At 59.1% G+C, this 24,716-nt stretch overlaps 4 protein-coding genes across 4 annotated transcripts; all 4 read left to right on the top strand.

The window, feature by feature from the left end:
• Positions 1-1,407: 1,407 nt before the first annotated feature.
• LOC138918858 (ral guanine nucleotide dissociation stimulator-like) lies at positions 1,408-5,454 on the top strand. The gene is made up of 6 exons (XM_070242424.1): positions 1,408-1,638; positions 2,045-2,155; positions 3,094-3,287; positions 3,934-3,993; positions 4,693-4,886; positions 5,151-5,454. The coding sequence occupies exons 1-6, from the start codon at positions 1,501-1,503 to the stop codon at positions 5,312-5,314; spliced, it is 861 nt and encodes a 286-aa protein (XP_070098525.1). The 5' UTR covers positions 1,408-1,500; the 3' UTR covers positions 5,315-5,454.
• A 2,212-nt stretch (positions 5,455-7,666) lies between these two features.
• LOC138918857 (ral guanine nucleotide dissociation stimulator-like) lies at positions 7,667-11,692 on the top strand. Its single transcript, XM_070242423.1, has 6 exons — positions 7,667-7,875; positions 8,282-8,392; positions 9,331-9,524; positions 10,171-10,230; positions 10,931-11,124; positions 11,389-11,692. The coding sequence occupies exons 1-6, from the start codon at positions 7,738-7,740 to the stop codon at positions 11,550-11,552; spliced, it is 861 nt and encodes a 286-aa protein (XP_070098524.1). The 5' UTR covers positions 7,667-7,737; the 3' UTR covers positions 11,553-11,692.
• A 2,216-nt stretch (positions 11,693-13,908) lies between these two features.
• Positions 13,909-17,933, top strand: LOC138918856 (ral guanine nucleotide dissociation stimulator-like). Its single transcript, XM_070242422.1, has 6 exons — positions 13,909-14,117; positions 14,524-14,634; positions 15,573-15,766; positions 16,413-16,472; positions 17,172-17,365; positions 17,630-17,933. Exons 1-6 carry the CDS (start codon positions 13,980-13,982, stop codon positions 17,791-17,793), a joined length of 861 nt encoding a protein of 286 aa, XP_070098523.1. The 5' UTR covers positions 13,909-13,979; the 3' UTR covers positions 17,794-17,933.
• A 2,235-nt stretch (positions 17,934-20,168) lies between these two features.
• LOC138918855 (ral guanine nucleotide dissociation stimulator-like) lies at positions 20,169-24,174 on the top strand. The gene is made up of 6 exons (XM_070242420.1): positions 20,169-20,358; positions 20,765-20,875; positions 21,814-22,007; positions 22,654-22,713; positions 23,413-23,606; positions 23,871-24,174. The coding sequence occupies exons 1-6, from the start codon at positions 20,221-20,223 to the stop codon at positions 24,032-24,034; spliced, it is 861 nt and encodes a 286-aa protein (XP_070098521.1). The 5' UTR covers positions 20,169-20,220; the 3' UTR covers positions 24,035-24,174.
• The last annotated feature ends 542 nt before the right edge of the window (positions 24,175-24,716 follow it).

Below are 24,716 nucleotides of genomic sequence, written 5' to 3'. Positions count from 1 at the left end.
GTGTGAGGGTGTGGTGCGGGAAGGAGCCTGGGGCTGTTCCTTCCTGGTACCTGATGCCCCACAGTGGGCTGTGAGTAGTCACACCTATCCCCTTGCGCGTTCTCAGGGACCACTGACCACATCCAAATCTCAGTAGTGACACGGCATCGCTTTGCCGTCCTCTGTGGAATCGCTCCAGTCAGTCCACACTCAAGAGGAGGGGATTACAGCAGGAGGTCTAGACCAGGAAGTCCTGATCCCAGGTGGCCAGTGACGGGAGAAGGAGAAGACCCCAGAACTTCAATGCCTTGCCCAGAATCCCAGATGAGGAAGAAGGCGGAGCCAGGGAGGAAGCCAGCTCTGCGTCCTCAAGGCTGGGGCTCTGGCTGCACACAGGCATTCCCAGGGGCCTCTGGAGAAGGCTGTGTTGGTGGAAGTGCATACAGATCTGGAGATGGCATGGGGGTGAGGGGGAGTATTCGGCAGTGTACACGGGCATTTGGTCAGTTCTTGTTTGAGGAGGAGCCCAGGTCCGGGGCACCCTGGATTGTAGCCCTGCCCACATCACACCCACGGTGGAGGCAGTGGCGGCCACTTTTCTGCTGAGCTCAGGCCTATGCAGTCCTGAATTGAATCTCTCACTGGAACATTGGGAAACTGAGGCCCCTAGAGGGGTAGGGAATGGCCCTCGACAGGGTGAGTCCAATGGGTAAGTGTGTGTTCTGACCTTCTAGGGCAAGACTGGGACCCCACGCGGAGGCTTGGCTTCTGAAATTAGGAACCCTGAGACCTTGAGAAGCTCTTGCCAATCCCTCCCTTTTGTGGGAGCTGTTTTCTTCTTGGCCTCCACAACCTGGGCACACAACACGCGGACGCACACAAACACACACACACACGCGCATGCACACACACACAAACACACACACACACACACACACATTGACCTTGGATGCAAGGATGGACTCTAGGCTGGGATCCGAAGAGAAGCAGACACAGGGCAAGTGGCAAGAGGAAGAAACACGAGGTGGGAGGCATTGCCTGCAAGTGACACCCGCCTGCAGTTTGAGAGGTATCGTCCTCTAAGGTAGGACACACGCCAGAGGACATGTCTAGCAAGTCCACGCTCCGGTCCTCCCCAGTGTGCAGACAGGAGGCCGACAGGCCCTGAGAGACACAACGGCTTATGCAGGATCCAGAAGAGGTAAGGAAGAGGACTTGTTTCTGCGTCAGTCTCAAAGCTGGGACCTCGGCCGCACCCAGACCCTCTAGGGAGCCTGTGAGACGGGTGTGTTGGTGTTCCTGGGTACGCCTACGACGTCGCATGGAGAAGGGGGGTGAGCAAGGCCATGGCCAGAGGACTGTTTGCATGGGTGGTATCTGAGGGGGGCACTCAGGTAAGGGCACTGCAGGAAATGAGGTCACTTCCTTGACAACAGACCCCAACAGACTTGGAACCCCCGCAACTAGGCAGCCACGTGCGCAAAGCCAGCTCACTTGGCTGGAGACTCTTGATAGAGAAACATGTTCTCCTGCTTTCTCCCGCCTGACCAGGGCTCTGGTTCCCAGAAAGCCCGGAGGGAGAACCTTTGGAGACGTTGTGGACGCTGGCTCAGCTCCCACGCCCCCCACCGCTGGACCTTTGGCAGGAGGTCCTCTCAGGTAACATGAGGAAGCCTAGAGGAGCCCAATCGAGGCCAGACCAGCTCCCCGAGCCCTCCCAGGGCAGCCCTCATCCCGTCCTCGTGAGTGTGGGGGCCAGAGGGACGTGTGGGCAGGATCTGCCCTTGGCCGCAGAAGGTTGGTGGGCTGGCAATAACCTGCTTTTCCCGTCACGTTCCCAAGCCAGGACAGGGCTGGCAGGACTGAAAGGGGACCCCTAAGCTGCCTCCTCATTCCAGGCCCTCAGGCTGCCGTGTGTTTCCCTCCTCGGTGGAGGTCTGTGTGGACCGTGGGGCGGGGCATGTGTGTCCAGAGTGGAGAGAGTCACAGAGGTGTGAGAGCCAGCAAAGACAGCCAGTCGGGTCTCTGAGGCTTGCCGCCTGGCTGCCGGGCACTGTCTTTCCAGAGCGTCACTCAGGAGACGGGCCAGCAGCTGAGCCACGACGCCCTCGACTCCACCACCCTGCAGGAAGGGAAGGTGCCCCACGCTGCCAAGCGAGGCCAGGGCCGGCTCAGGGTGAGTGCAGGTGCTGGGGAGACCCAAGCCCCAGGGCCCCAAGACAGCACTGAGGACCCCAGGTCTTCGAAGGCCCTGAGACAGCCCCGGGGCTCCTGCCTGGAGCCCTGCTCCCAAAGGAATCTGAATCCCCATCTCTTCCCCCGACCTTGCCCTGCGGGCCCAGCCCCCGTCTTGGCCAGAGGAGACGGCCCTGTCCACAGAGGTGTAGCAGAGCAGAGACATTTCTAGCCCATCAGCTCACGGGCGTTCAAGAGTCCTTTTGCGTTCTGTAGAGATTTTCCTGTTTGAACTCCCATCCTCACGTGTCCATGTGGCCTGGCAATCCTTCCCCACCTTCTCCCAGTCGGACGCAGCATCCTGATGGATAGGCATGCTTTTTGCCCAACAGGACATGGGGCTCACAGGGTTCTTTCTGGTCCTCTGCCTTTGCTGTCCAGAGGAACACGTCCACGTGGCCTCTCGAGGTCAGGGCGTCGGGCCTCAGCAGGCTGCCCAACTTTCCAGAAGGGAGACCCATTAGCCCAGTGACTCAGCCCTTCACTGAACCCGCACCTTCTGTTGCCATTTCCACAGCACCGCCCTGATCACCCTGCCTGTCCTCCCGTCCTCATCCCTCCCAGCCCACGAAAAGCCTCTGTGTTCTCCTGTCTCGAATGGGCAGTTGGTCAGCCACCCCAGGGTTGATGCTCTTCATCCAGGGAGGGGCTGTCACTCCTCTGCCAGCACAAAGACCTAGGAGACCAAGAGGTTTAATCCTTCTCCACCTCACATCCTACTTGGAATCCCGAGAATTCTTCCCTGCCCTGGGCAATGATGCCCACTTCCGGCCACAAGTCACCGCGGGCTTGGGCATTCGGTGCGACCTCCAGTCCCCGGCACTCCTGGGGCCCGCGGTGCGGCCTCTGATGGCAAGCGGCCCCTCTGTCTGACCCCAGGCTGAAAATCCATCCCCAGCGAAGAGCAAAGCGTCCCGCCTGGGGTGGACCGTCCAGGCTGGAACGCGGCAGAAGCGAGTGGAGCACCTGGTGCCCGCCTTCCTGGAGGGCGACACCGCCTACGTCCACAGCTTCCTGTGCACGTATAGAGGTTTTGCCACCACACGACAGGTGCTGGAGCTTCTGTTTCAAAGGTGCGTGCCGTGCCCCTCCGCAGCACTGTGGGCATTCAGCCACCTACTAGCTGTGAGGCTGGGGATGTCACGGCACCTCCCCGAGCCTCGGTTTGCTCCTTGCAAGGCGGGCTGAAGAGAGGATCAGCCTCCAGGGGAGATTGTAGGGACTCAGGCAGGTGCTGCCTGCAAAGGCTTCTCGAGAAGCCTAACCCTCTGGGAGGGTCGACTGGAGCGGAGGGGCTGTGGTTGTGCTCATTGAGGATATTCCTCTTGCCTAAGGCGAAGCCTCCGCCTCGTCCCTCAGCGTGCCCGTGGCCTTCACTGAGTTGTTGTCTTCCCTTTGGAAAAGGAGATGGCAGAGCTCTTCTAGGTCTCTGACCTGGGTGAAGCCAGAGCAGCGATCCCTGGGCTGAGCCGAGGCCCCCGACCCACTCAAGCAGGAGTGAGGGGCCGGTTGGAGCTCCTTCCTTCATCACGCACACACAGAGGTCCCCACTAGGTGCAGAAAGTTTTCTAGGCACTGACCAGATTCCCGTGCGCAGAGCAGGCGACAGCCATGCCCTCCAGGGCTCCATTCTCCTTGGGAGTGAGACAGCGCCGCTAGGCTTCTCACGCAGGCCTGATCCACAGTCCAGTCCATGCGACGTCCTCCTGTGTCTTCTAGATACGGTTGTGTCCTTGCCTATGGCGATGAGGACGGCGGACCCCTAGACCAACTCAAAAAGTGAGTGGGCTTTGGAATCCCTAGGAGGGCGCCCAGCGTCCACACTTGGAGGGCAGTTGCCTGCAGCGTCCCGCTCACTCATCTGCTAGAAGCTCCCCAGCGGGTGCTCAGCTCCTGCTCAGGGGGCTCAGGGAGTGCTCCGGGGCCACATAAGCCCCTCCCTGGTCGAGATACGGGGCAGGGGAGCATGACCCTCATGGGACACCTGGTGAATCAGGCAGCACTTGGCCCAGGAGGGAAAGTTGGAGGCAAGAGGAGGGCCCTGGGAAGCATGGGCGGGAGACAATGTCCGTTGTTCCCTCACTGGTCAGATGTTCTGGGAGCACCTCCTGTGTGCCAGGGAGGGCAATGAAAAGAGGAGACTGCACCGCTCGCTGCCCTCACGCAGCTGACGTTCCAGTGGGCAGTGGGCGGAGAGATGCTCCAAGCAGTGTGTCAGGCTTCCCTGAGGCCTAGGAGAGGTGACGCCACCACGGCACAGGGCTCCCCCTTCCAAAGGCGTTTTCCTAGCCCCTCCTTGGTGCCCTGGCCTAGCTCTGCCAAGACTGCCAGATTGGAGGTGGCCGCCAAGTAGGACTGGCCCCTGGACAGCCAGGAGCGGGAGGCCCAGGAGCCCAGGCCCGCACAGGGATGCCCGGGAGGCCAGCGTGCAAGGAAAGGACCCTTCTCTGACTCTGCTGCCCACCTGTCCGTCCTCAGGGCCATCTCCTTCATTCTGGGCGCCTGGCTCCGATGGTACCCTGAGGATTTTATCCAGCCCCCAGATGTTCCCAGCCTGGAACTGCTCTTGGCCTACATCGGTCTCAATATGCCCGGCTCGGAGCTGGAGCACCGCGCCCGCGTTCTTCTTTCCCGGCTGGAGCAGCCTGAGCACACTGATGCCAAGACTGAGGGTGAGGAGGACTCGGGTGTGTGACGTGGGCGTGTGCAGAGGGGATGGCGCTGCGCCCCCCGGAGCAGAGTGTCCAGAGGCTGGGGTTCGGCTGGGAGCAAGGGGCGGGCTCAGATCACTCTTGCCAGGGACTCGAGTCTGGGAAGACTTTCGGGGGCGTGGTGCTTGGACTGAGACTGCTGGATTGGCGGCAGAGGGTCCCTTTCTTTGGAATGACTCGGGCGGGCAGTCATGTTGGTGGCGTTTTCTCTTCTTCCATCTCCAGCTGCAGCTCCACCGAAAGACGCGGAAGACCCTGAAGATCCGGCACCGTCTCTCCCTCTCGGGCCCAGCCCAGCTCAGAGCCGCACAGGCATCTTGCGAGCCACAGCCGGCTCAAGACCTTCAGCAAGCACTGGCAGCATCCCAGCCACTACCCTCAGCTCCTGAGCTGCAGCCCCAGAGAATCCTCGCCTTCCCCTAGCCATGGCGTGGGTTTTAAAGTTTTGTTGTTGGTTTTTCTTTACTTAACCTTTCCCTGTATTTTATCTCGTCAGTTCAATAAAGTTTAGTTCTTGGGTTCTTTTCAATTGTTCGCTGAAGTGGCGTGAAGCAGACTCACAACGTCACACCAACGTCATCCGCATCTAGTGCCCGCCCATTTTTGTCCAAGAGAAACCCTGTCCCTGGGAAGCAGTCAGTCTCCCTTCCTCCCACCGCAAGTCCCTGGTAGCCACTGAGTTTCCTTCTGTCGGACTCCGTGCGTTTCCCTCCTCCGGAGTTTGCATGGAAGTGCCAGCCTTCCAGAGGTGGCCTCCTGTGCCTGGCTGGGTCTGGTCTGAGGTGAGTGACTCCGGATGTTTGAAATTGAGATAGCGGTTTTCATTAAGAAGAAAAATCCCCCGGAGATCAAAGATTCTGTCTCAAAGAGGATGCCCCGCTATTCCCTCTTTTCACTTCCTGGGGATGGGGACCCATTGGAGGTGTGACACCAGAGCTGGAAACAGCGAGGGAAATGTCGGGGCCAGGGAGACCCCTTTCAAATCTTTCGCTTTCCTGGATGGGCCCTGGTAACGTTTTCAAAATGTGCAAATTTCAAAAATATTCTCATCGCATATGAAACACTGGCGTTTATAAGAAGCGTATCGTGGAGTAAAATATATTCCCCAAAGTTTTAACGTTTGAGATAGATAATTAATGTTAATTTGGTAAAAGAATGACTTAAAGATGAGTCATAAGAAACGATGCCCTCGTTCTACCAAGAAACAACTGCCCAGAACAAGGGGTGGCCAGCTTTTCAGAGCTCTTCATTGAGCTCTGGTGCGGGGGCGTGTGTGTGTGTGTGTTTGTGTGTGAGGGCGGTGTGGGTGTGTGGGTGTGTGAGGGTGTGGTGCGGGAAGGAGCCTGGGGCTGTTCCTTCCTGGTACCTGATGCCCCACAGTGGGCTGTGAGTAGTCACACCTATCCCCTTGCGCGTTCTCAGGGACCACTGACCACATCCAAATCTCAGTAGTGACACGGCATCGCTTTGCCGTCCTCTGTGGAATCGCTCCAGTCAGTCCACACTCAAGAGGAGGGGATTACAGCAGGAGGTCTAGACCAGGAAGTCCTGATCCCAGGTGGCCAGTGACGGGAGAAGGAGAAGACCCCAGAACTTCAATGCCTTGCCCAGAATCCCAGATGAGGAAGAAGACGGAGCCAGGGAGGAAGCCAGCTCTGCGTCCTCAAGGCTGGGGCTCTGGCTGCACACAGGCATTCCCAGGGGCCTCTGGAGAAGGCTGTGTTGGTGGAAGTGCATACAGATCTGGAGATGGCATGGGGGTGAGGGGGAGTATTCGGCAGTGTACACGGGCATTTGGTCAGTTCTTGTTTGAGGAGGAGCCCAGGTCCGGGGCACCCTGGATTGTAGCCCTGCCCACATCACACCCACGGTGGAGGCAGTGGCGGCCACTTTTCTGCTGAGCTCAGGCCTATGCAGTCCTGAATTGAATCTCTCACTGGAACATTGGGAAACTGAGGCCCCTAGAGGGGTAGGGAATGGCCCTCGACAGGGTGAGTCCAATGGGTAAGTGTGTGTTCTGACCTTCTAGGGCAAGACTGGGACCCCACGCGGAGGCTTGGCTTCTGAAATTAGGAACCCTGAGACCTTGAGAAGCTCTTGCCAATCCCTCCCTTTTGTGGGAGCTGTTTTCTTCTTGGCCTCCACAACCTGAGCACACAACACGCGGACGCACACAAACACACACACACACGCGCATGCACACACACACAAACACACACACACACACACATTGACCTTGGATGCAAGGATGGACTCTAGGCTGGGATCCGAAGAGAAGCAGACACAGGGCAAGTGGCAAGAGGAAGAAACACGAGGTGGGAGGCATTGCCTGCAAGTGACACCCGCCTGCAGTTTGAGAGGTATCGTCCTCTAAGGTAGGACACACGCCAGAGGACATGTCTAGCAAGTCCACGCTCCGGTCCTCCCCAGTGTGCAGACAGGAGGCCGACAGGCCCTGAGAGACACAACGGCTTATGCAGGATCCAGAAGAGGTAAGGAAGAGGACTTGTTTCTGCGTCAGTCTCAAAGCTGGGACCTCGGCCGCACCCAGACCCTCTAGGGAGCCTGTGAGACGGGTGTGTTGGTGTTCCTGGGTACGCCTACGACGTCGCATGGAGAAGGGGGGTGAGCAAGGCCATGGCCAGAGGACTGTTTGCATGGGTGGTATCTGAGGGGGGCACTCAGGTAAGGGCACTGCAGGAAATGAGGTCACTTCCTTGACAACAGACCCCAACAGACTTGGAACCCCCGCAACTAGGCAGCCACGTGCGCAAAGCCAGCTCACTTGGCTGGAGACTCTTGATAGAGAAACATGTTCTCCTGCTTTCTCCCGCCTGACCAGGGCTCTGGTTCCCAGAAAGCCCGGAGGGAGAACCTTTGGAGACGTTGTGGACGCTGGCTCAGCTCCCACGCCCCCCACCGCTGGACCTTTGGCAGGAGGTCCTCTCAGGTAACATGAGGAAGCCTAGAGGAGCCCAATCGAGGCCAGACCAGCTCCCCGAGCCCTCCCAGGGCAGCCCTCATCCCGTCCTCGTGAGTGTGGGGGCCAGAGGGACGTGTGGGCAGGATCTGCCCTTGGCCGCAGAAGGTTGGTGGGCTGGCAATAACCTGCTTTTCCCGTCACGTTCCCAAGCCAGGACAGGGCTGGCAGGACTGAAAGGGGACCCCTAAGCTGCCTCCTCATTCCAGGCCCTCAGGCTGCCGTGTGTTTCCCTCCTCGGTGGAGGTCTGTGTGGACCGTGGGGCGGGGTATGTGTGTCCAGAGTGGAGAGAGTCACAGAGGTGTGAGAGCCAGCAAAGACAGCCAGTCGGGTCTCTGAGGCTTGCCGCCTGGCTGCCGGGCACTGTCTTTCCAGAGCGTCACTCAGGAGACGGGCCAGCAGCTGAGCCACGACGCCCTCGACTCCACCACCCTGCAGGAAGGGAAGGTGCCCCACGCTGCCAAGCGAGGCCAGGGCCGGCTCAGGGTGAGTGCAGGTGCTGGGGAGACCCAAGCCCCAGGGCCCCAAGACAGCACTGAGGACCCCAGGTCTTCGAAGGCCCTGAGACAGCCCCGGGGCTCCTGCCTGGAGCCCTGCTCCCAAAGGAATCTGAATCCCCATCTCTTCCCCCGACCTTGCCCTGCGGGCCCAGCCCCCGTCTTGGCCAGAGGAGACGGCCCTGTCCACAGAGGTGTAGCAGAGCAGAGACATTTCTAGCCCATCAGCTCACGGGCGTTCAAGAGTCCTTTTGCGTTCTGTAGAGATTTTCCTGTTTGAACTCCCATCCTCACGTGTCCATGTGGCCTGGCAATCCTTCCCCACCTTCTCCCAGTCGGACGCAGCATCCTGATGGATAGGCATGCTTTTTGCCCAACAGGACATGGGGCTCACAGGGTTCTTTCTGGTCCTCTGCCTTTGCTGTCCAGAGGAACACGTCCACGTGGCCTCTCGAGGTCAGGGCGTCGGGCCTCAGCAGGCTGCCCAACTTTCCAGAAGGGAGACCCATTAGCCCAGTGACTCAGCCCTTCACTGAACCCGCACCTTCTGTTGCCATTTCCACAGCACCGCCCTGATCACCCTGCCTGTCCTCCCGTCCTCATCCCTCCCAGCCCACGAAAAGCCTCTGTGTTCTCCTGTCTCGAATGGGCAGTTGGTCAGCCACCCCAGGGTTGATGCTCTTCATCCAGGGAGGGGCTGTCACTCCTCTGCCAGCACAAAGACCTAGGAGACCAAGAGGTTTAATCCTTCTCCACCTCACATCCTACTTGGAATCCCGAGAATTCTTCCCTGCCCTGGGCAATGATGCCCACTTCCGGCCACAAGTCACCGCGGGCTTGGGCATTCGGTGCGACCTCCAGTCCCCGGCACTCCTGGGGCCCGCGGTGCGGCCTCTGATGGCAAGCGGCCCCTCTGTCTGACCCCAGGCTGAAAATCCATCCCCAGCGAAGAGCAAAGCGTCCCGCCTGGTGTGGACCGTCCAGGCTGGAAGGCGGCAGAAGCGAGTGGAGCACCTGGTGCCCGCCTTCCTGGAGGGCGACACCGCCTACGTCCACAGCTTCCTGTGCACGTATAGAGGTTTTGCCACCACACGACAGGTGCTGGAGCTTCTGTTTCAAAGGTGCGTGCCGTGCCCCTCCGCAGCACTGTGGGCATTCAGCCACCTACTAGCTGTGAGGCTGGGGATGTCACGGCACCTCCCCGAGCCTCGGTTTGCTCCTTGCAAGGCGGGCTGAAGAGAGGATCAGCCTCCAGGGGAGATTGTAGGGACTCAGGCAGGTGCTGCCTGCAAAGGCTTCTCGAGAAGCCTAACCCTCTGGGAGGGTCGACTGGAGCGGAGGGGCTGTGGTTGTGCTCATTGAGGATATTCCTCTTGCCTAAGGCGAAGCCTCCGCCTCGTCCCTCAGCGTGCCCGTGGCCTTCACTGAGTTGTTGTCTTCCCTTTGGAAAAGGAGATGGCAGAGCTCTTCTAGGTCTCTGACCTGGGTGAAGCCAGAGCAGCGATCCCTGGGCTGAGCCGAGGCCCCCGACCCACTCAAGCAGGAGTGAGGGGCCGGTTGGAGCTCCTTCCTTCATTACGCACACACAGAGGTCCCCACTAGGTGCAGAAAGTTTTCTAGGCACTGACCAGAATCCCGTGCGCAGAGCAGGCGACAGCCATGCCCTCCAGGGCTCCATTCTCCTTGGGAGTGAGACAGCGCCGCTAGGCTTCTCACGCAGGCCTGATCCACAGTCCAGTCCATGCGACGTCCTCCTGTGTCTTCTAGATACGGTTGTGTCCTTGCCTATGGCGATGAGGACGGCGGACCCCTAGACCAACTCAAAAAGTGAGTGGGCTTTGGAATCCCTAGGAGGGCGCCCAGCGTCCACACTTGGAGGGCAGTTGCCTGCAGCGTCCCGCTCACTCATCTGCTAGAAGCTCCCCAGCGGGTGCTCAGCTCCTGCTCAGGGGGCTCAGGGAGTGCTCCGGGGCCACATAAGCCCCTCCCTGGTCGAGATACGGGGCAGGGGAGCATGACCCTCATGGGACACCTGGTGAATCAGGCAGCACGTAGGCCCAGGAGGGAAAGTTGGAGGCAAGAGGAGGGCCCTGGGAAGCATGGGCGGGAGACAATGTCCGTTGTTCCCTCACTGGTCAGATGTTCTGGGAGCACCTCCTGTGTGCCAGGGAGGGCAATGAAAAGAGGAGACTGCACCGCTCGCTGCCCTCACGCAGCTGACGTTCCAGTGGGCAGTGGGCGGAGAGATGCTCCAAGCAGTGTGTCAGGCTTCCCTGAGGCCTAGGAGAGGTGACGCCACCACGGCACAGGGCTCCCCCTTCCAAAGGCGTTTTCCTAGCCCCTCCTTGGTGCCCTGGCCTAGCTCTGCCAAGACTGCCAGATTGGAGGTGGCCGCCAAGTAGGACTGGCCCCTGGACAGCCAGGAGCGGGAGGCCCAGGAGCCCAGGCCCGCACAGGGATGCCCGGGAGGCCAGCGTGCAAGGAAAGGACCCTTCTCTGACTCTGCTGCCCACCTGTCCATCCTCAGGGCCATCTCCTTCATTCTGGGCGCCTGGCTCCGATGGTACCCTGAGGATTTTATCCAGCCCCCAGATGTTCCCAGCCTGGAACTGCTCTTGGCCTACATCGGTCTCAATATGCCCGGCTCGGAGCTGGAGCACCGCGCCCGCGTTCTTCTTTCCCGGCTGGAGCAGCCTGAGCACACTGATGCCAAGACTGAGGGTGAGGAGGACTCGGGTGTGTGACGTGGGCGTGTGCAGAGGGGATGGCGCTGCGCCCCCCGGAGCAGAGTGTCCAGAGGCTGGGGTTCGGCTGGGAGCAAGGGGCGGGCTCAGATCACTCTTGCCAGGGACTCGAGTCTGGGAAGACTTTCGGGGGCGTGGTGCTTGGACTGAGACTGCTGGATTGGCGGCAGAGGGTCCCTTTCTTTGGAATGACTTGGGCGGGCAGTCATGTTGGTGGCGTTTTCTCTTCTTCCATCTCCAGCTGCAGCTCCACCGAAAGACGCGGAAGACCCTGAAGATCCGGCACCGTCTCTCCCTCTCGGGCCCAGCCCAGCTCAGAGCCGCACAGGCATCTTGCGAGCCACAGCCGGCTCAAGACCTTCAGCAAGCACTGGCAGCATCCCAGCCACTACCCTCAGCTCCTGAGCTGCAGCCCCAGAGAATCCTCGCCTTCCCCTAGCCATGGCGTGGGTTTTAAAGTTTTGTTTTTGGTTTTTCTTTACTTAACCTTTCCCTGTATTTTATCTCGTCAGTTCAATAAAGTTTAGTTCTTGGGTTCTTTTCAATTGTTCGCTGAAGTGGCGTGAAGCAGACTCACAACGTCACACCAACGTCATCCGCATCTAGTACCCGCCCATTTTTGTCCAAGAGAAACCCTGTCCCTGGGAAGCAGTCAGTCTCCCTTCCTCCCACCGCAAGTCCTTGGTAGCCACTGAGTTTCCTTCTGTCGGACTCCGTGCGTTTCCCTCCTCCGGAGTTTGCATGGAAGTGCCAGCCTTCCAGAGGTGGCCTCCTGTGCCTGGCTGGGTCTGGTCTGAGGTGAGTGACTCCGGATGTTTGAAATTGAGATAGCGGTTTTCATTAAGAAGAAAAATCCCCCGGAGATCAAAGATTCTGTCTCAAAGAGGATGCCCCGCTATTCCCTCTTTTCACTTCCTGGGGATGGGGACCCATTGGAGGTGTGACACCAGAGCTGGAAACAGCGAGGGAAATGTCGGGGCCAGGGAGACCCCTTTCAAATCTTTCGCTTTCCTGGATGGGCCCTGGTAACGTTTTCAAAATGTGCAAATTTCAAAAATATTCTCATCGCATATGAAACACTGGCGTTTATAAGAAGCGTATCGTGGAGTAAAATATATTCCCCAAAGTTTTAACGTTTGAGATAGATAATTAATGTTAATTTGGTAAAAGAATGACTTAAAGATGAGTCATAAGAAACGATGCCCTCGTTCTACCAAGAAACAACTGCCCAGAACAAGGGGTGGCCAGCTTTTCAGAGCTCTTCATTGAGCTCTGGTGCGGGGGCGTGTGTGTGTGTGTGTTTGTGTGTGAGGGCGGTGTGGGTGTGTGGGTGTGTGAGGGTGTGGTGCGGGAAGGAGCCTGGGGCTGTTCCTTCCTGGTACCTGATGCCCCACAGTGGGCTGTGAGTAGTCACACCTATCCCCTTGCGCGTTCTCAGGGACCACTGACCACATCCAAATCTCAGTAGTGACACGGCATCGCTTTGCCGTCCTCTGTGGAATCGCTCCAGTCAGTCCACACTCAAGAGGAGGGGATTACAGCAGGAGGTCTAGACCAGGAAGTCCTGATCCCAGGTGGCCAGTGACGGGAGAAGGAGAAGACCCCAGAACTTCAATGCCTTGCCCAGAATCCCAGATGAGGAAGAAGGCGGAGCCAGGGAGGAAGCCAGCTCTGCGTCCTCAAGGCTGGGGCTCTGGCTGCACACAGGCATTCCCAGGGGCCTCTGGAGAAGGCTGTGTTGGTGGAAGTGCATACAGATCTGGAGATGGCATGGGGGTGAGGGGGAGTATTCGGCAGTGTACACGGGCATTTGGTCAGTTCTTGTTTGAGGAGGAGCCCAGGTCCGGGGCACCCTGGATTGTAGCCCTGCCCACATCACACCCACGGTGGAGGCAGTGGCGGCCACTTTTCTGCTGAGCTCAGGCCTATGCAGTCCTGAATTGAATCTCTCACTGGAACATTGGGAAACTGAGGCCCCTAGAGGGGTAGGGAATGGCCCTCGACAGGGTGAGTCCAATGGGTAAGTGTGTGTTCTGACCTTCTAGGGCAAGACTGGGACCCCACGCGGAGGCTTGGCTTCTGAAATTAGGAACCCTGAGACCTTGAGAAGCTCTTGCCAATCCCTCCCTTTTGTGGGAGCTGTTTTCTTCTTGGCCTCCACAACCTGAGCACACAACACGCGGACGCACACAAACACACACACACACGCGCATGCACACACACACAAACACACACACACACACACACACATTGACCTTGGATGCAAGGATGGACTCTAGGCTGGGATCCGAAGAGAAGCAGACACAGGGCAAGTGGCAAGAGGAAGAAACACGAGGTGGGAGGCATTGCCTGCAAGTGACACCCGCCTGCAGTTTGAGAGGTATCGTCCTCTAAGGTAGGACACACGCCAGAGGACATGTCTAGCAAGTCCACGCTCCGGTCCTCCCCAGTGTGCAGACAGGAGGCCGACAGGCCCTGAGAGACACAACGGCTTATGCAGGATCCAGAAGAGGTAAGGAAGAGGACTTGTTTCTGCGTCAGTCTCAAAGCTGGGACCTCGGCCGCACCCAGACCCTCTAGGGAGCCTGTGAGACGGGTGTGTTGGTGTTCCTGGGTACGCCTACGACGTCGCATGGAGAAGGGGGGTGAGCAAGGCCATGGCCAGAGGACTGTTTGCATGGGTGGTATCTGAGGGGGGCACTCAGGTAAGGGCACTGCAGGAAATGAGGTCACTTCCTTGACAACAGACCCCAACAGACTTGGAACCCCCGCAACTAGGCAGCCACGTGCGCAAAGCCAGCTCACTTGGCTGGAGACTCTTGATAGAGAAACATGTTCTCCTGCTTTCTCCCGCCTGACCAGGGCTCTGGTTCCCAGAAAGCCCGCAGGGAGAACCTTTGGAGACGTTGTGGACGCTGGCTCAGCTCCCACGCCCCCCACCGCTGGACCTTTGGCAGGAGGTCCTCTCAGGTAACATGAGGAAGCCTAGAGGAGCCCAATCGAGGCCAGACCAGCTCCCCGAGCCCTCCCAGGGCAGCCCTCATCCCGTCCTCGTGAGTGTGGGGGCCAGAGGGACGTGTGGGCAGGATCTGCCCTTGGCCGCAGAAGGTTGGTGGGCTGGCAATAACCTGCTTTTCCCGTCACGTTCCCAAGCCAGGACAGGGCTGGCAGGACTGAAAGGGGACCCCTAAGCTGCCTCCTCATTCCAGGCCCTCAGGCTGCCGTGTGTTTCCCTCCTCGGTGGAGGTCTGTGTGGACCGTGGGGCGGGGCATGTGTGTCCAGAGTGGAGAGAGTCACAGAGGTGTGAGAGCCAGCAAAGACAGCCAGTCGGGTCTCTGAGGCTTGCCGCCTGGCTGCCGGGCACTGTCTTTCCAGAGCGTCACTCAGGAGACGGGCCAGCAGCTGAGCCACGACGCCCTCGACTCCACCACCCTGCAGGAAGGGAAGGTGCCCCACGCTGCCAAGCGAGGCCAGGGCCGGCTCAGGGTGAGTGCAGGTGCTGGGGAGACCCAAGCCCCAGGGCCCCAAGACAGCACTGAGGACCCCAGGTCTTCGAAGGCCCTGAGACAGCCCCGGGGCTCCTGCCTGGAGCCCTGCTCCCAAAGGAATCTGAATCCCCATCTCTTCCCCCGACCTTGCCCTGCGGGCCCAGCCCCCGTCTTGGCCAGAGGAGACGGCCCTGTCCACAGAGGTGTAGCAGAGCAGAGACATTTCTAGCCCATCAGCTCACGGGCGTTCAAGAGTCCTTTTGCGTTCTGTAGAGATTTTCCTGTTTGAACTCCCATCCTCACGTGTCCATGTGGCCTGGCAATCCTTCCCCACCTTCTCCCAGTCGGACGCAGCATCCTGATGGATAGGCATGCTTTTTGCCCAACAGGACATGGGGCTCACAGGGTTCTTTCTGGTCCTCTGCCTTTGCTGTCCAGAGGAACACGTCCACGTGGCCTCTCGAGGTCAGGGCGTCGGGCCTCAGCAGGCTGCCCAACTTTCCAGAAGGGAGACCCATTAGCCCAGTGACTCAGCCCTTCACTGAACCCGCACCTTCTGTTGCCATTTCCACAGCACCGCCCTGATCACCCTGCCTGTCCTCCCGTCCTCATCCCTCCCAGCCCACGAAAAGCCTCTGTGTTCTCCTGTCTCGAATGGGCAGTTGGTCAGCCACCCCAGGGTTGATGCTCTTCATCCAGGGAGGGGCTGTCACTCCTCTGCCAGCACAAAGACCTAGGAGACCAAGAGGTTTAATCCTTCTCCACCTCACATCCTACTTGGAATCCCGAGAATTCTTCCCTGCCCTGGGCAATGATGCCCACTTCCGGCCACAAGTCACCGCGGGCTTGGGCATTCGGTGCGACCTCCAGTCCCCGGCACTCCTGGGGCCCGCGGTGCGGCCTCTGATGGCAAGCGGCCCCTCTGTCTGACCCCAGGCTGAAAATCCATCCCCAGCGAAGAGCAAAGCGTCCCGCCTGGTGTGGACCGTCCAGGCTGGAAGGCGGCAGAAGCGAGTGGAGCACCTGGTGCCCGCCTTCCTGGAGGGCGACACCGCCTACGTCCACAGCTTCCTGTGCACGTATAGAGGTTTTGCCACCACACGACAGGTGCTGGAGCTTCTGTTTCAAAGGTGCGTGCCGTGCCCCTCCGCAGCACTGTGGGCATTCAGCCACCTACTAGCTGTGAGGCTGGGGATGTCACGGCACCTCCCCGAGCCTCGGTTTGCTCCTTGCAAGGCGGGCTGAAGAGAGGATCAGCCTCCAGGGGAGATTGTAGGGACTCAGGCAGGTGCTGCCTGCAAAGGCTTCTCGAGAAGCCTAACCCTCTGGGAGGGTCGACTGGAGCGGAGGGGCTGTGGTTGTGCTCATTGAGGATATTCCTCTTGCCTAAGGCGAAGCCTCCGCCTCGTCCCTCAGCGTGCCCGTGGCCTTCACTGAGTTGTTGTCTTCCCTTTGGAAAAGGAGATGGCAGAGCTCTTCTAGGTCTCTGACCTGGGTGAAGCCAGAGCAGCGATCCCTGGGCTGAGCCGAGGCCCCCGACCCACTCAAGCAGGAGTGAGGGGCCGGTTGGAGCTCCTTCCTTCATCACGCACACACAGAGGTCCCCACTAGGTGCAGAAAGTTTTCTAGGCACTGACCAGAATCCCGTGCGCAGAGCAGGCGACAGCCATGCCCTCCAGGGCTCCATTCTCCTTGGGAGTGAGACAGCGCCGCTAGGCTTCTCACGCAGGCCTGATCCACAGTCCAGTCCATGCGACGTCCTCCTGTGTCTTCTAGATACGGTTGTGTCCTTGCCTATGGCGATGAGGACGGCGGACCCCTAGACCAACTCAAAAAGTGAGTGGGCTTTGGAATCCCCAGGAGGGCGCCCAGCGTCCACACTTGGAGGGCAGTTGCCTGCAGCGTCCCGCTCACTCATCTGCTAGAAGCTCCCCAGCGGGTGCTCAGCTCCTGCTCAGGGGGCTCAGGGAGTGCTCCGGGGCCACATAAGCCCCTCCCTGGTCGAGATACGGGGCAGGGGAGCATGACCCTCATGGGACACCTGGTGAATCAGGCAGCACTTGGCCCAGGAGGGAAAGTTGGAGGCAAGAGGAGGGCCCTGGGAAGCATGGGCGGGAGACAATGTCCGTTGTTCCCTCACTGGTCAGATGTTCTGGGAGCACCTCCTGTGTGCCAGGGAGGGCAATGAAAAGAGGAGACTGCACCGCTCGCTGCCCTCACGCAGCTGACGTTCCAGTGGGCAGTGGGCGGAGAGATGCTCCAAGCAGTGTGTCAGGCTTCCCTGAGGCCTAGGAGAGGTGACGCCACCACGGCACAGGGCTCCCCCTTCCAAAGGCGTTTTCCTAGCCCCTCCTTGGTGCCCTGGCCTAGCTCTGCCAAGACTGCCAGATTGGAGGTGGCCGCCAAGTAGGACTGGCCCCTGGACAGCCAGGAGCGGGAGGCCCAGGAGCCCAGGCCCGCACAGGGATGCCCGGGAGGCCAGCGTGCAAGGAAAGGACCCTTCTCTGACTCTGCTGCCCACCTGTCCGTCCTCAGGGCCATCTCCTTCATTCTGGGCGCCTGGCTCCGATGGTACCCTGAGGATTTTATCCAGCCCCCAGATGTTCCCAGCCTGGAACTGCTCTTGGCCTACATCGGTCTCAATATGCCCGGCTGGGAGCTGGAGCACCGCGCCCGCGTTCTTCTTTCCCGGCTGGAGCAGCCTGAGCACACTGATGCCAAGACTGAGGGTGAGGAGGACTCGGGTGTGTGACGTGGGCGTGTGCAGAGGGGATGGCGCTGCGCCCCCCGGAGCAGAGTGTCCAGAGGCTGGGGTTCGGCTGGGAGCAAGGGGCGGGCTCAGATCACTCTTGCCAGGGACTCGAGTCTGGGAAGACTTTCGGGGGCGTGGTGCTTGGACTGAGACTGCTGGATTGGCGGCAGAGGGTCCCTTTCTTTGGAATGACTCGGGCGGGCAGTCATGTTGGTGGCGTTTTCTCTTCTTCCATCTCCAGCTGCAGCTCCACCGAAAGACGCGGAAGACCCTGAAGATCCGGCACCGTCTCTCCCTCTCGGGCCCAGCCCAGCTCAGAGCCGCACAGGCATCTTGCGAGCCACAGCCGGCTCAAGACCTTCAGCAAGCACTGGCAGCATCCCAGCCACTACCCTCAGCTCCTGAGCTGCAGCCCCAGAGAATCCTCGCCTTCCCCTAGCCATGGCGTGGGTTTTAAAGTTTTGTTGTTGGTTTTTCTTTACTTAACCTTTCCCTGTATTTTATCTCGTCAGTTCAATAAAGTTTAGTTCTTGGGTTCTTTTCAATTGTTCGCTGAAGTGGCGTGAAGCAGACTCACAACGTCACACCAACGTCATCCGCATCTAGTGCCCGCCCATTTTTGTCCAAGAGAAACCCTGTCCCTGGGAAGCAGTCAGTCTCCCTTCCTCCCACCGCAAGTCCCTGGTAGCCACTGAGTTTCCTTCTGTCGGACTCCGTGCGTTTCCCTCCTCCGGAGTTTGCATGGAAGTGCCAGCCTTCCAGAGGTGGCCTCCTGTGCCTGGCTGGGTCTGGTCTGAGGTGAGTGACTCCGGATGTTTGAAATTGAGATAGCGGTTTTCATTAAGAAGAAAAATCCCCCGGAGATCAAAGATTCTGTCTCAAAGAGGATGCCCCGCTATTCCCTCTTTTCACTTCCTGGGGATGGGGACCCATTGGAGGTGTGACACCAGAGCTGGAAACAGCGAGGGAAATGTCGGGGCCAGGGAGACCCCTTTCAAATCTTTCGCTTTCCTGGATGGGCCCTGGTAACGTTTTCAAAATGTGCAAATTTCAAAAATATTCTCATCGCATATGAAACACTGGCGTTTATAAGAAGCGTATCGTGGAGTAAAATATATTCCCCAAAGTTTTAACGTTTGAGATAGATAATTAATGTTAATTTGGTAAAAGAATGACTTAAAGATGAGTCATAAGAAACGATGCCCTCGTTCTACCAAGAAACAACTGCCCAGAACAAGGGGTGGCCAGCTTTTCAGAGCTCTTCATTGAGCTCTGGTGCGGGGGCGTGTGTGTGTGTGTGTTTGTGTGTGAGGGCGGTGTGGGTGTGTGGGTGTGTGAGGGTGTGGTGCGGGAAGGAGCCTGGGGCTGTTCCTTCCTGGTACCTGATGCCCCACAGTGGGCTGTGAGTAGTCACACCTATCCCCTTGCGCGTTCTCAGGGACCACTGACCACATCCAAATCTCAGTAGTGACACGGCATCGCTTTGCCGTCCTCTGTGGAATCGCTCCAGTCAGTCCACACTCAAGAGGAGGGGATTACAGCAGGAGGTCTAGACCAGGAAGTCCTGATCCCAGGTGGCCAGTGACGGGAGAAGGAGAAGACCCCAGAACTTCAATGCCTTGCCCAGAATCCCAGATGAGGAAGAAGGCGGAGCCAGGGAGGAAGCCAGCTCTGCGTCCTCAAGGCTGGGGCTCTGGCTGCACACAGGCATTCCCAGGGGCCTCTGGAGAAGGCTGTGTTGGTGGAAGTGCATACAGATCTGGAGATGGCATGGGGGTGAGGGGGAGTATTCGGCAGTGTACACGGGCATTTGGTCAGTTCTTGTTTGAGGAGGAGCCCAGGTCCGGGGCACCCTGGATTGTAGCCCTGCCCACATCACACCCACGGTGGAGGCAGTGGCGGCCACTTTTCTGCTGAGCTCAGGCCTATGCAGTCCTGAATTGAATCTCTCACTGGAACATTGGGAAACTGAGGCCCCTAGAGGGGTAGGGAATGGCCCTCGACAGGGTGAGTCCAATGGGTAAGTGTGTGTTCTGACCTTCTAGGGCAAGACTGGGACCCCACGCGGAGGCTTGGCTTCTGAAATTAGGAACCCTGAGACCTTGAGAAGCTCTTGCCAATCCCTCCCTTTTGTGGGAGCTGTTTTCTTCTTGGCCTCCACAACCTGAGCACACAACACGCGGACGCACACAAACACACACACACACGCGCATGCACACACACACAAACACACACACACACACACACACATTGACCTTGGATGCAAGGATGGACTCTAGGCTGGGATCCGAAGAGAAGCAGACACAGGGCAAGTGGCAAGAGGAAGAAACACGAGGTGGGAGGCATTGCCTGCAAGTGACACCCGCCTGCAGTTTGAGAGGTATCGTCCTCTAAGGTAGGACACACGCCAGAGGACATGTCTAGCAAGTCCACGCTCCGGTCCTCCCCAGTGTGCAGACAGGAGGCCGACAGGCCCTGAGAGACACAACGGCTTATGCAGGATCCAGAAGAGGTAAGGAAGAGGACTTGTTTCTGCGTCAGTCTCAAAGCTGGGACCTCGGCCGCACCCAGACCCTCTAGGGAGCCTGTGAGACGGGTGTGTTGGTGTTCCTGGGTACGCCTACGACGTCGCATGGAGAAGGGGGGTGAGCAAGGCCATGGCCAGAGGACTGTTTGCATGGGTGGTATCTGAGGGGGGCACTCAGGTAAGGGCACTGCAGGAAATGAGGTCACTTCCTTGACAACAGACCCCAACAGACTTGGAACCCCCGCAACTAGGCAGCCACGTGCGCAAAGCCAGCTCACTTGGCTGGAGACTCTTGATAGAGAAACATGTTCTCCTGCTTTCTCCCGCCTGACCAGGGCTCTGGTTCCCAGAAAGCCCGGAGGGAGAACCTTTGGAGACGTTGTGGACGCTGGCTCAGCTCCCACGCCCCCCACCGCTGGACCTTTGGCAGGAGGTCCTCTCAGGTAACATGAGGAAGCCTAGAGGAGCCCAATCGAGGCCAGACCAGCTCCCCGAGCCCTCCCAGGGCAGCCCTCATCCCGTCCTCGTGAGTGTGGGGGCCAGAGGGACGTGTGGGCAGGATCTGCCCTTGGCCGCAGAAGGTTGGTGGGCTGGCAATAACCCGCTTTTCCCGTCACGTTCCCAAGCCAGGACAGGGCTGGCAGGACTGAAAGGGGACCCCTAAGCTGCCTCCTCATTCCAGGCCCTCAGGCTGCCGTGTGTTTCCCTCCTCGGTGGAGGTCTGTGTGGACCGTGGGGCGGGGCATGTGTGTCCAGAGTGGAGAGAGTCACAGAGGTGTGAGAGCCAGCAAAGACAGCCAGTCGGGTCTCTGAGGCTTGCCGCCTGGCTGCCGGGCACTGTCTTTCCAGAGCGTCACTCAGGAGACGGGCCAGCAGCTGAGCCACGACGCCCTCGACTCCACCACCCTGCAGGAAGGGAAGGTGCCCCACGCTGCCAAGCGAGGCCAGGGCCGGCTCAGGGTGAGTGCAGGTGCTGGGGAGACCCAAGCCCCAGGGCCCCAAGACAGCACTGAGGACCCCAGGTCTTCGAAGGCCCTGAGACAGCCCCGGGGCTCCTGCCTGGAGCCCTGCTCCCAAAGGAATCTGAATCCCCATCTCTTCCCCCGACCTTGCCCTGCGGGCCCAGCCCCCGTCTTGGCCAGAGGAGACGGCCCTGTCCACAGAGGTGTAGCAGAGCAGAGACATTTCTAGCCCATCAGCTCACGGGCGTTCAAGAGTCCTTTTGCGTTCTGTAGAGATTTTCCTGTTTGAACTCCCATCCTCACGTGTCCATGTGGCCTGGCAATCCTTCCCCACCTTCTCCCAGTCGGACGCAGCATCCTGATGGATAGGCATGCTTTTTGCCCAACAGGACATGGGGCTCACAGGGTTCTTTCTGGTCCTCTGCCTTTGCTGTCCAGAGGAACACGTCCACGTGGCCTCTCGAGGTCAGGGCGTCGGGCCTCAGCAGGCTGCCCAACTTTCCAGAAGGGAGACCCATTAGCCCAGTGACTCAGCCCTTCACTGAACCCGCACCTTCTGTTGCCATTTCCACAGCACCGCCCTGATCACCCTGCCTGTCCTCCCGTCCTCATCCCTCCCAGCCCACGAAAAGCCTCTGTGTTCTCCTGTCTCGAATGGGCAGTTGGTCAGCCACCCCAGGGTTGATGCTCTTCATCCAGGGAGGGGCTGTCACTCCTCTGCCAGCACAAAGACCTAGGAGACCAAGAGGTTTAATCCTTCTCCACCTCACATCCTACTTGGAATCCCGAGAATTCTTCCCTGCCCTGGGCAATGATGCCCACTTCCGGCCACAAGTCACCGCGGGCTTGGGCATTCGGTGCGACCTCCAGTCCCCGGCACTCCTGGGGCCCGCGGTGCGGCCTCTGATGGCAAGCGGCCCCTCTGTCTGACCCCAGGCTGAAAATCCATCCCCAGCGAAGAGCAAAGCGTCCCGCCTGGTGTGGACCGTCCAGGCTGGAAGGCGGCAGAAGCGAGTGGAGCACCTGGTGCCCGCCTTCCTGGAGGGCGACACCGCCTACGTCCACAGCTTCCTGTGCACGTATAGAGGTTTTGCCACCACACGACAGGTGCTGGAGCTTCTGTTTCAAAGGTGCGTGCCGTGCCCCTCCGCAGCACTGTGGGCATTCAGCCACCTACTAGCTGTGAGGCTGGGGATGTCACGGCACCTCCCCGAGCCTCGGTTTGCTCCTCGCAAGGCGGGCTGAAGAGAGGATCAGCCTCCAGGGGAGATTGTAGGGACTCAGGCAGGTGCTGCCTGCAAAGGCTTCTCGAGAAGCCTAACCCTCTGGGAGGGTCGACTGGAGCGGAGGGGCTGTGGTTGTGCTCATTGAGGATATTCCTCTTGCCTAAGGCGAAGCCTCCGCCTCGTCCCTCAGCGTGCCCGTGGCCTTCACTGAGTTGTTGTCTTCCCTTTGGAAAAGGAGATGGCAGAGCTCTTCTAGGTCTCTGACCTGGGTGAAGCCAGAGCAGCGATCCCTGGGCTGAGCCGAGGCCCCCGACCCACTCAAGCAGGAGTGAGGGGCCGGTTGGAGCTCCTTCCTTCATCACGCACACACAGAGGTCCCCACTAGGTGCAGAAAGTTTTCTAGGCACTGACCAGAATCCCGTGCGCAGAGCAGGCGACAGCCATGCCCTCCAGGGCTCCATTCTCCTTGGGAGTGAGACAGCGCCGCTAGGCTTCTCACGCAGGCCTGATCCACAGTCCAGTCCATGCGACGTCCTCCTGTGTCTTCTAGATACGGTTGTGTCCTTGCCTATGGCGATGAGGACGGCGGACCCCTAGACCAACTCAAAAAGTGAGTGGGCTTTGGAATCCCCAGGAGGGCGCCCAGCGTCCACACTTGGAGGGCAGTTGCCTGCAGCGTCCCGCTCACTCATCTGCTAGAAGCTCCCCAGCGGGTGCTCAGCTCCTGCTCAGGGGGCTCAGGGAGTGCTCCGGGGCCACATAAGCCCCTCCCTGGTCGAGATACGGGGCAGGGGAGCATGACCCTCATGGGACACCTGGTGAATCAGGCAGCACTTGGCCCAGGAGGGAAAGTTGGAGGCAAGAGGAGGGCCCTGGGAAGCATGGGCGGGAGACAATGTCCGTTGTTCCCTCACTGGTCAGATGTTCTGGGAGCACCTCCTGTGTGCCAGGGAGGGCAATGAAAAGAGGAGACTGCACCGCTCGCTGCCCTCACGCAGCTGACGTTCCAGTGGGCAGTGGGCGGAGAGATGCTCCAAGCAGTGTGTCAGGCTTCCCTGAGGCCTAGGAGAGGTGACGCCACCACGGCACAGGGCTCCCCCTTCCAAAGGCGTTTTCCTAGCCCCTCCTTGGTGCCCTGGCCTAGCTCTGCCAAGACTGCCAGATTGGAGGTGGCCGCCAAGTAGGACTGGCCCCTGGACAGCCAGGAGCGGGAGGCCCAGGAGCCCAGGCCCGCACAGGGATGCCCGGGAGGCCAGCGTGCAAGGAAAGGACCCTTCTCTGACTCTGCTGCCCACCTGTCCGTCCTCAGGGCCATCTCCTTCATTCTGGGCGCCTGGCTCCGATGGTACCCTGAGGATTTTATCCAGCCCCCAGATGTTCCCAGCCTGGAACTGCTCTTGGCCTACATCGGTCTCAATATGCCCGGCTCGGAGCTGGAGCACCGCGCCCGCGTTCTTCTTTCCCGGCTGGAGCAGCCTGAGCACACTGATGCCAAGACTGAGGGTGAGGAGGACTCGGGTGTGTGACGTGGGCGTGTGCAGAGGGGATGGCGCTGCGCCCCCCGGAGCAGAGTGTCCAGAGGCTGGGGTTCGGCTGGGAGCAAGGGGCGGGCTCAGATCACTCTTGCCAGGGACTCGAGTCTGGGAAGACTTTCGGGGGCGTGGTGCTTGGACTGAGACTGCTGGATTGGCGGCAGAGGGTCCCTTTCTTTGGAATGACTCGGGCGGGCAGTCATGTTGGTGGCGTTTTCTCTTCTTCCATCTCCAGCTGCAGCTCCACCGAAAGACGCGGAAGACCCTGAAGATCCGGCACCGTCTCTCCCTCTCGGGCCCAGCCCAGCTCAGAGCCGCACAGGCATCTTGCGAGCCACAGCCGGCTCAAGACCTTCAGCAAGCACTGGCAGCATCCCAGCCACTACCCTCAGCTCCTGAGCTGCAGCCCCAGAGAATCCTCGCCTTCCCCTAGCCATGGCGTGGGTTTTAAAGTTTTGTTGTTGGTTTTTCTTTACTTAACCTTTCCCTGTATTTTATCTCGTCAGTTCAATAAAGTTTAGTTCTTGGGTTCTTTTCAATTGTTCGCTGAAGTGGCGTGAAGCAGACTCACAACGTCACACCAACGTCATCCGCATCTAGTGCCCGCCCATTTTTGTCCAAGAGAAACCCTGTCCCTGGGAAGCAGTCAGTCTCCCTTCCTCCCACCGCAAGTCCCTGGTAGCCACTGAGTTTCCTTCTGTCGGACTCCGTGCGTTTCCCTCCTCCGGAGTTTGCATGGAAGTGCCAGCCTTCCAGAGGTGGCCTCCTGTGCCTGGCTGGGTCTGGTCTGAGGTGAGTGACTCCGGATGTTTGAAATTGAGATAGCGGTTTTCATTAAGAAGAAAAATCCCCCGGAGATCAAAGATTCTGTCTCAAAGAGGATGCCCCGCTATTCCCTCTTTTCACTTCCTGGGGATGGGGACCCATTGGAGGTGTGACACCAGAGCTGGAAACAGCGAGGGAAATGTCGGGGCCAGGGAGACCCCTTTCAAATCTTTCGCTTTCCTGGATGGGCCCTGGTAACGTTTTCAAAATGTGCAAATTTCAAAAATATTCTCATCGCATATGAAACACTGGCGTT

The sequence above is a fragment of the Equus caballus genome, chromosome 19 (genome assembly GCF_041296265.1).
Source record: "Equus caballus isolate H_3958 breed thoroughbred chromosome 19, TB-T2T, whole genome shotgun sequence".
Lineage (NCBI taxonomy): Eukaryota > Metazoa > Chordata > Mammalia > Perissodactyla > Equidae > Equus > Equus caballus.
Note: the sequence above shows the minus strand (reverse complement) of the source record. Positions and strands in the feature narration are given on the sequence as shown.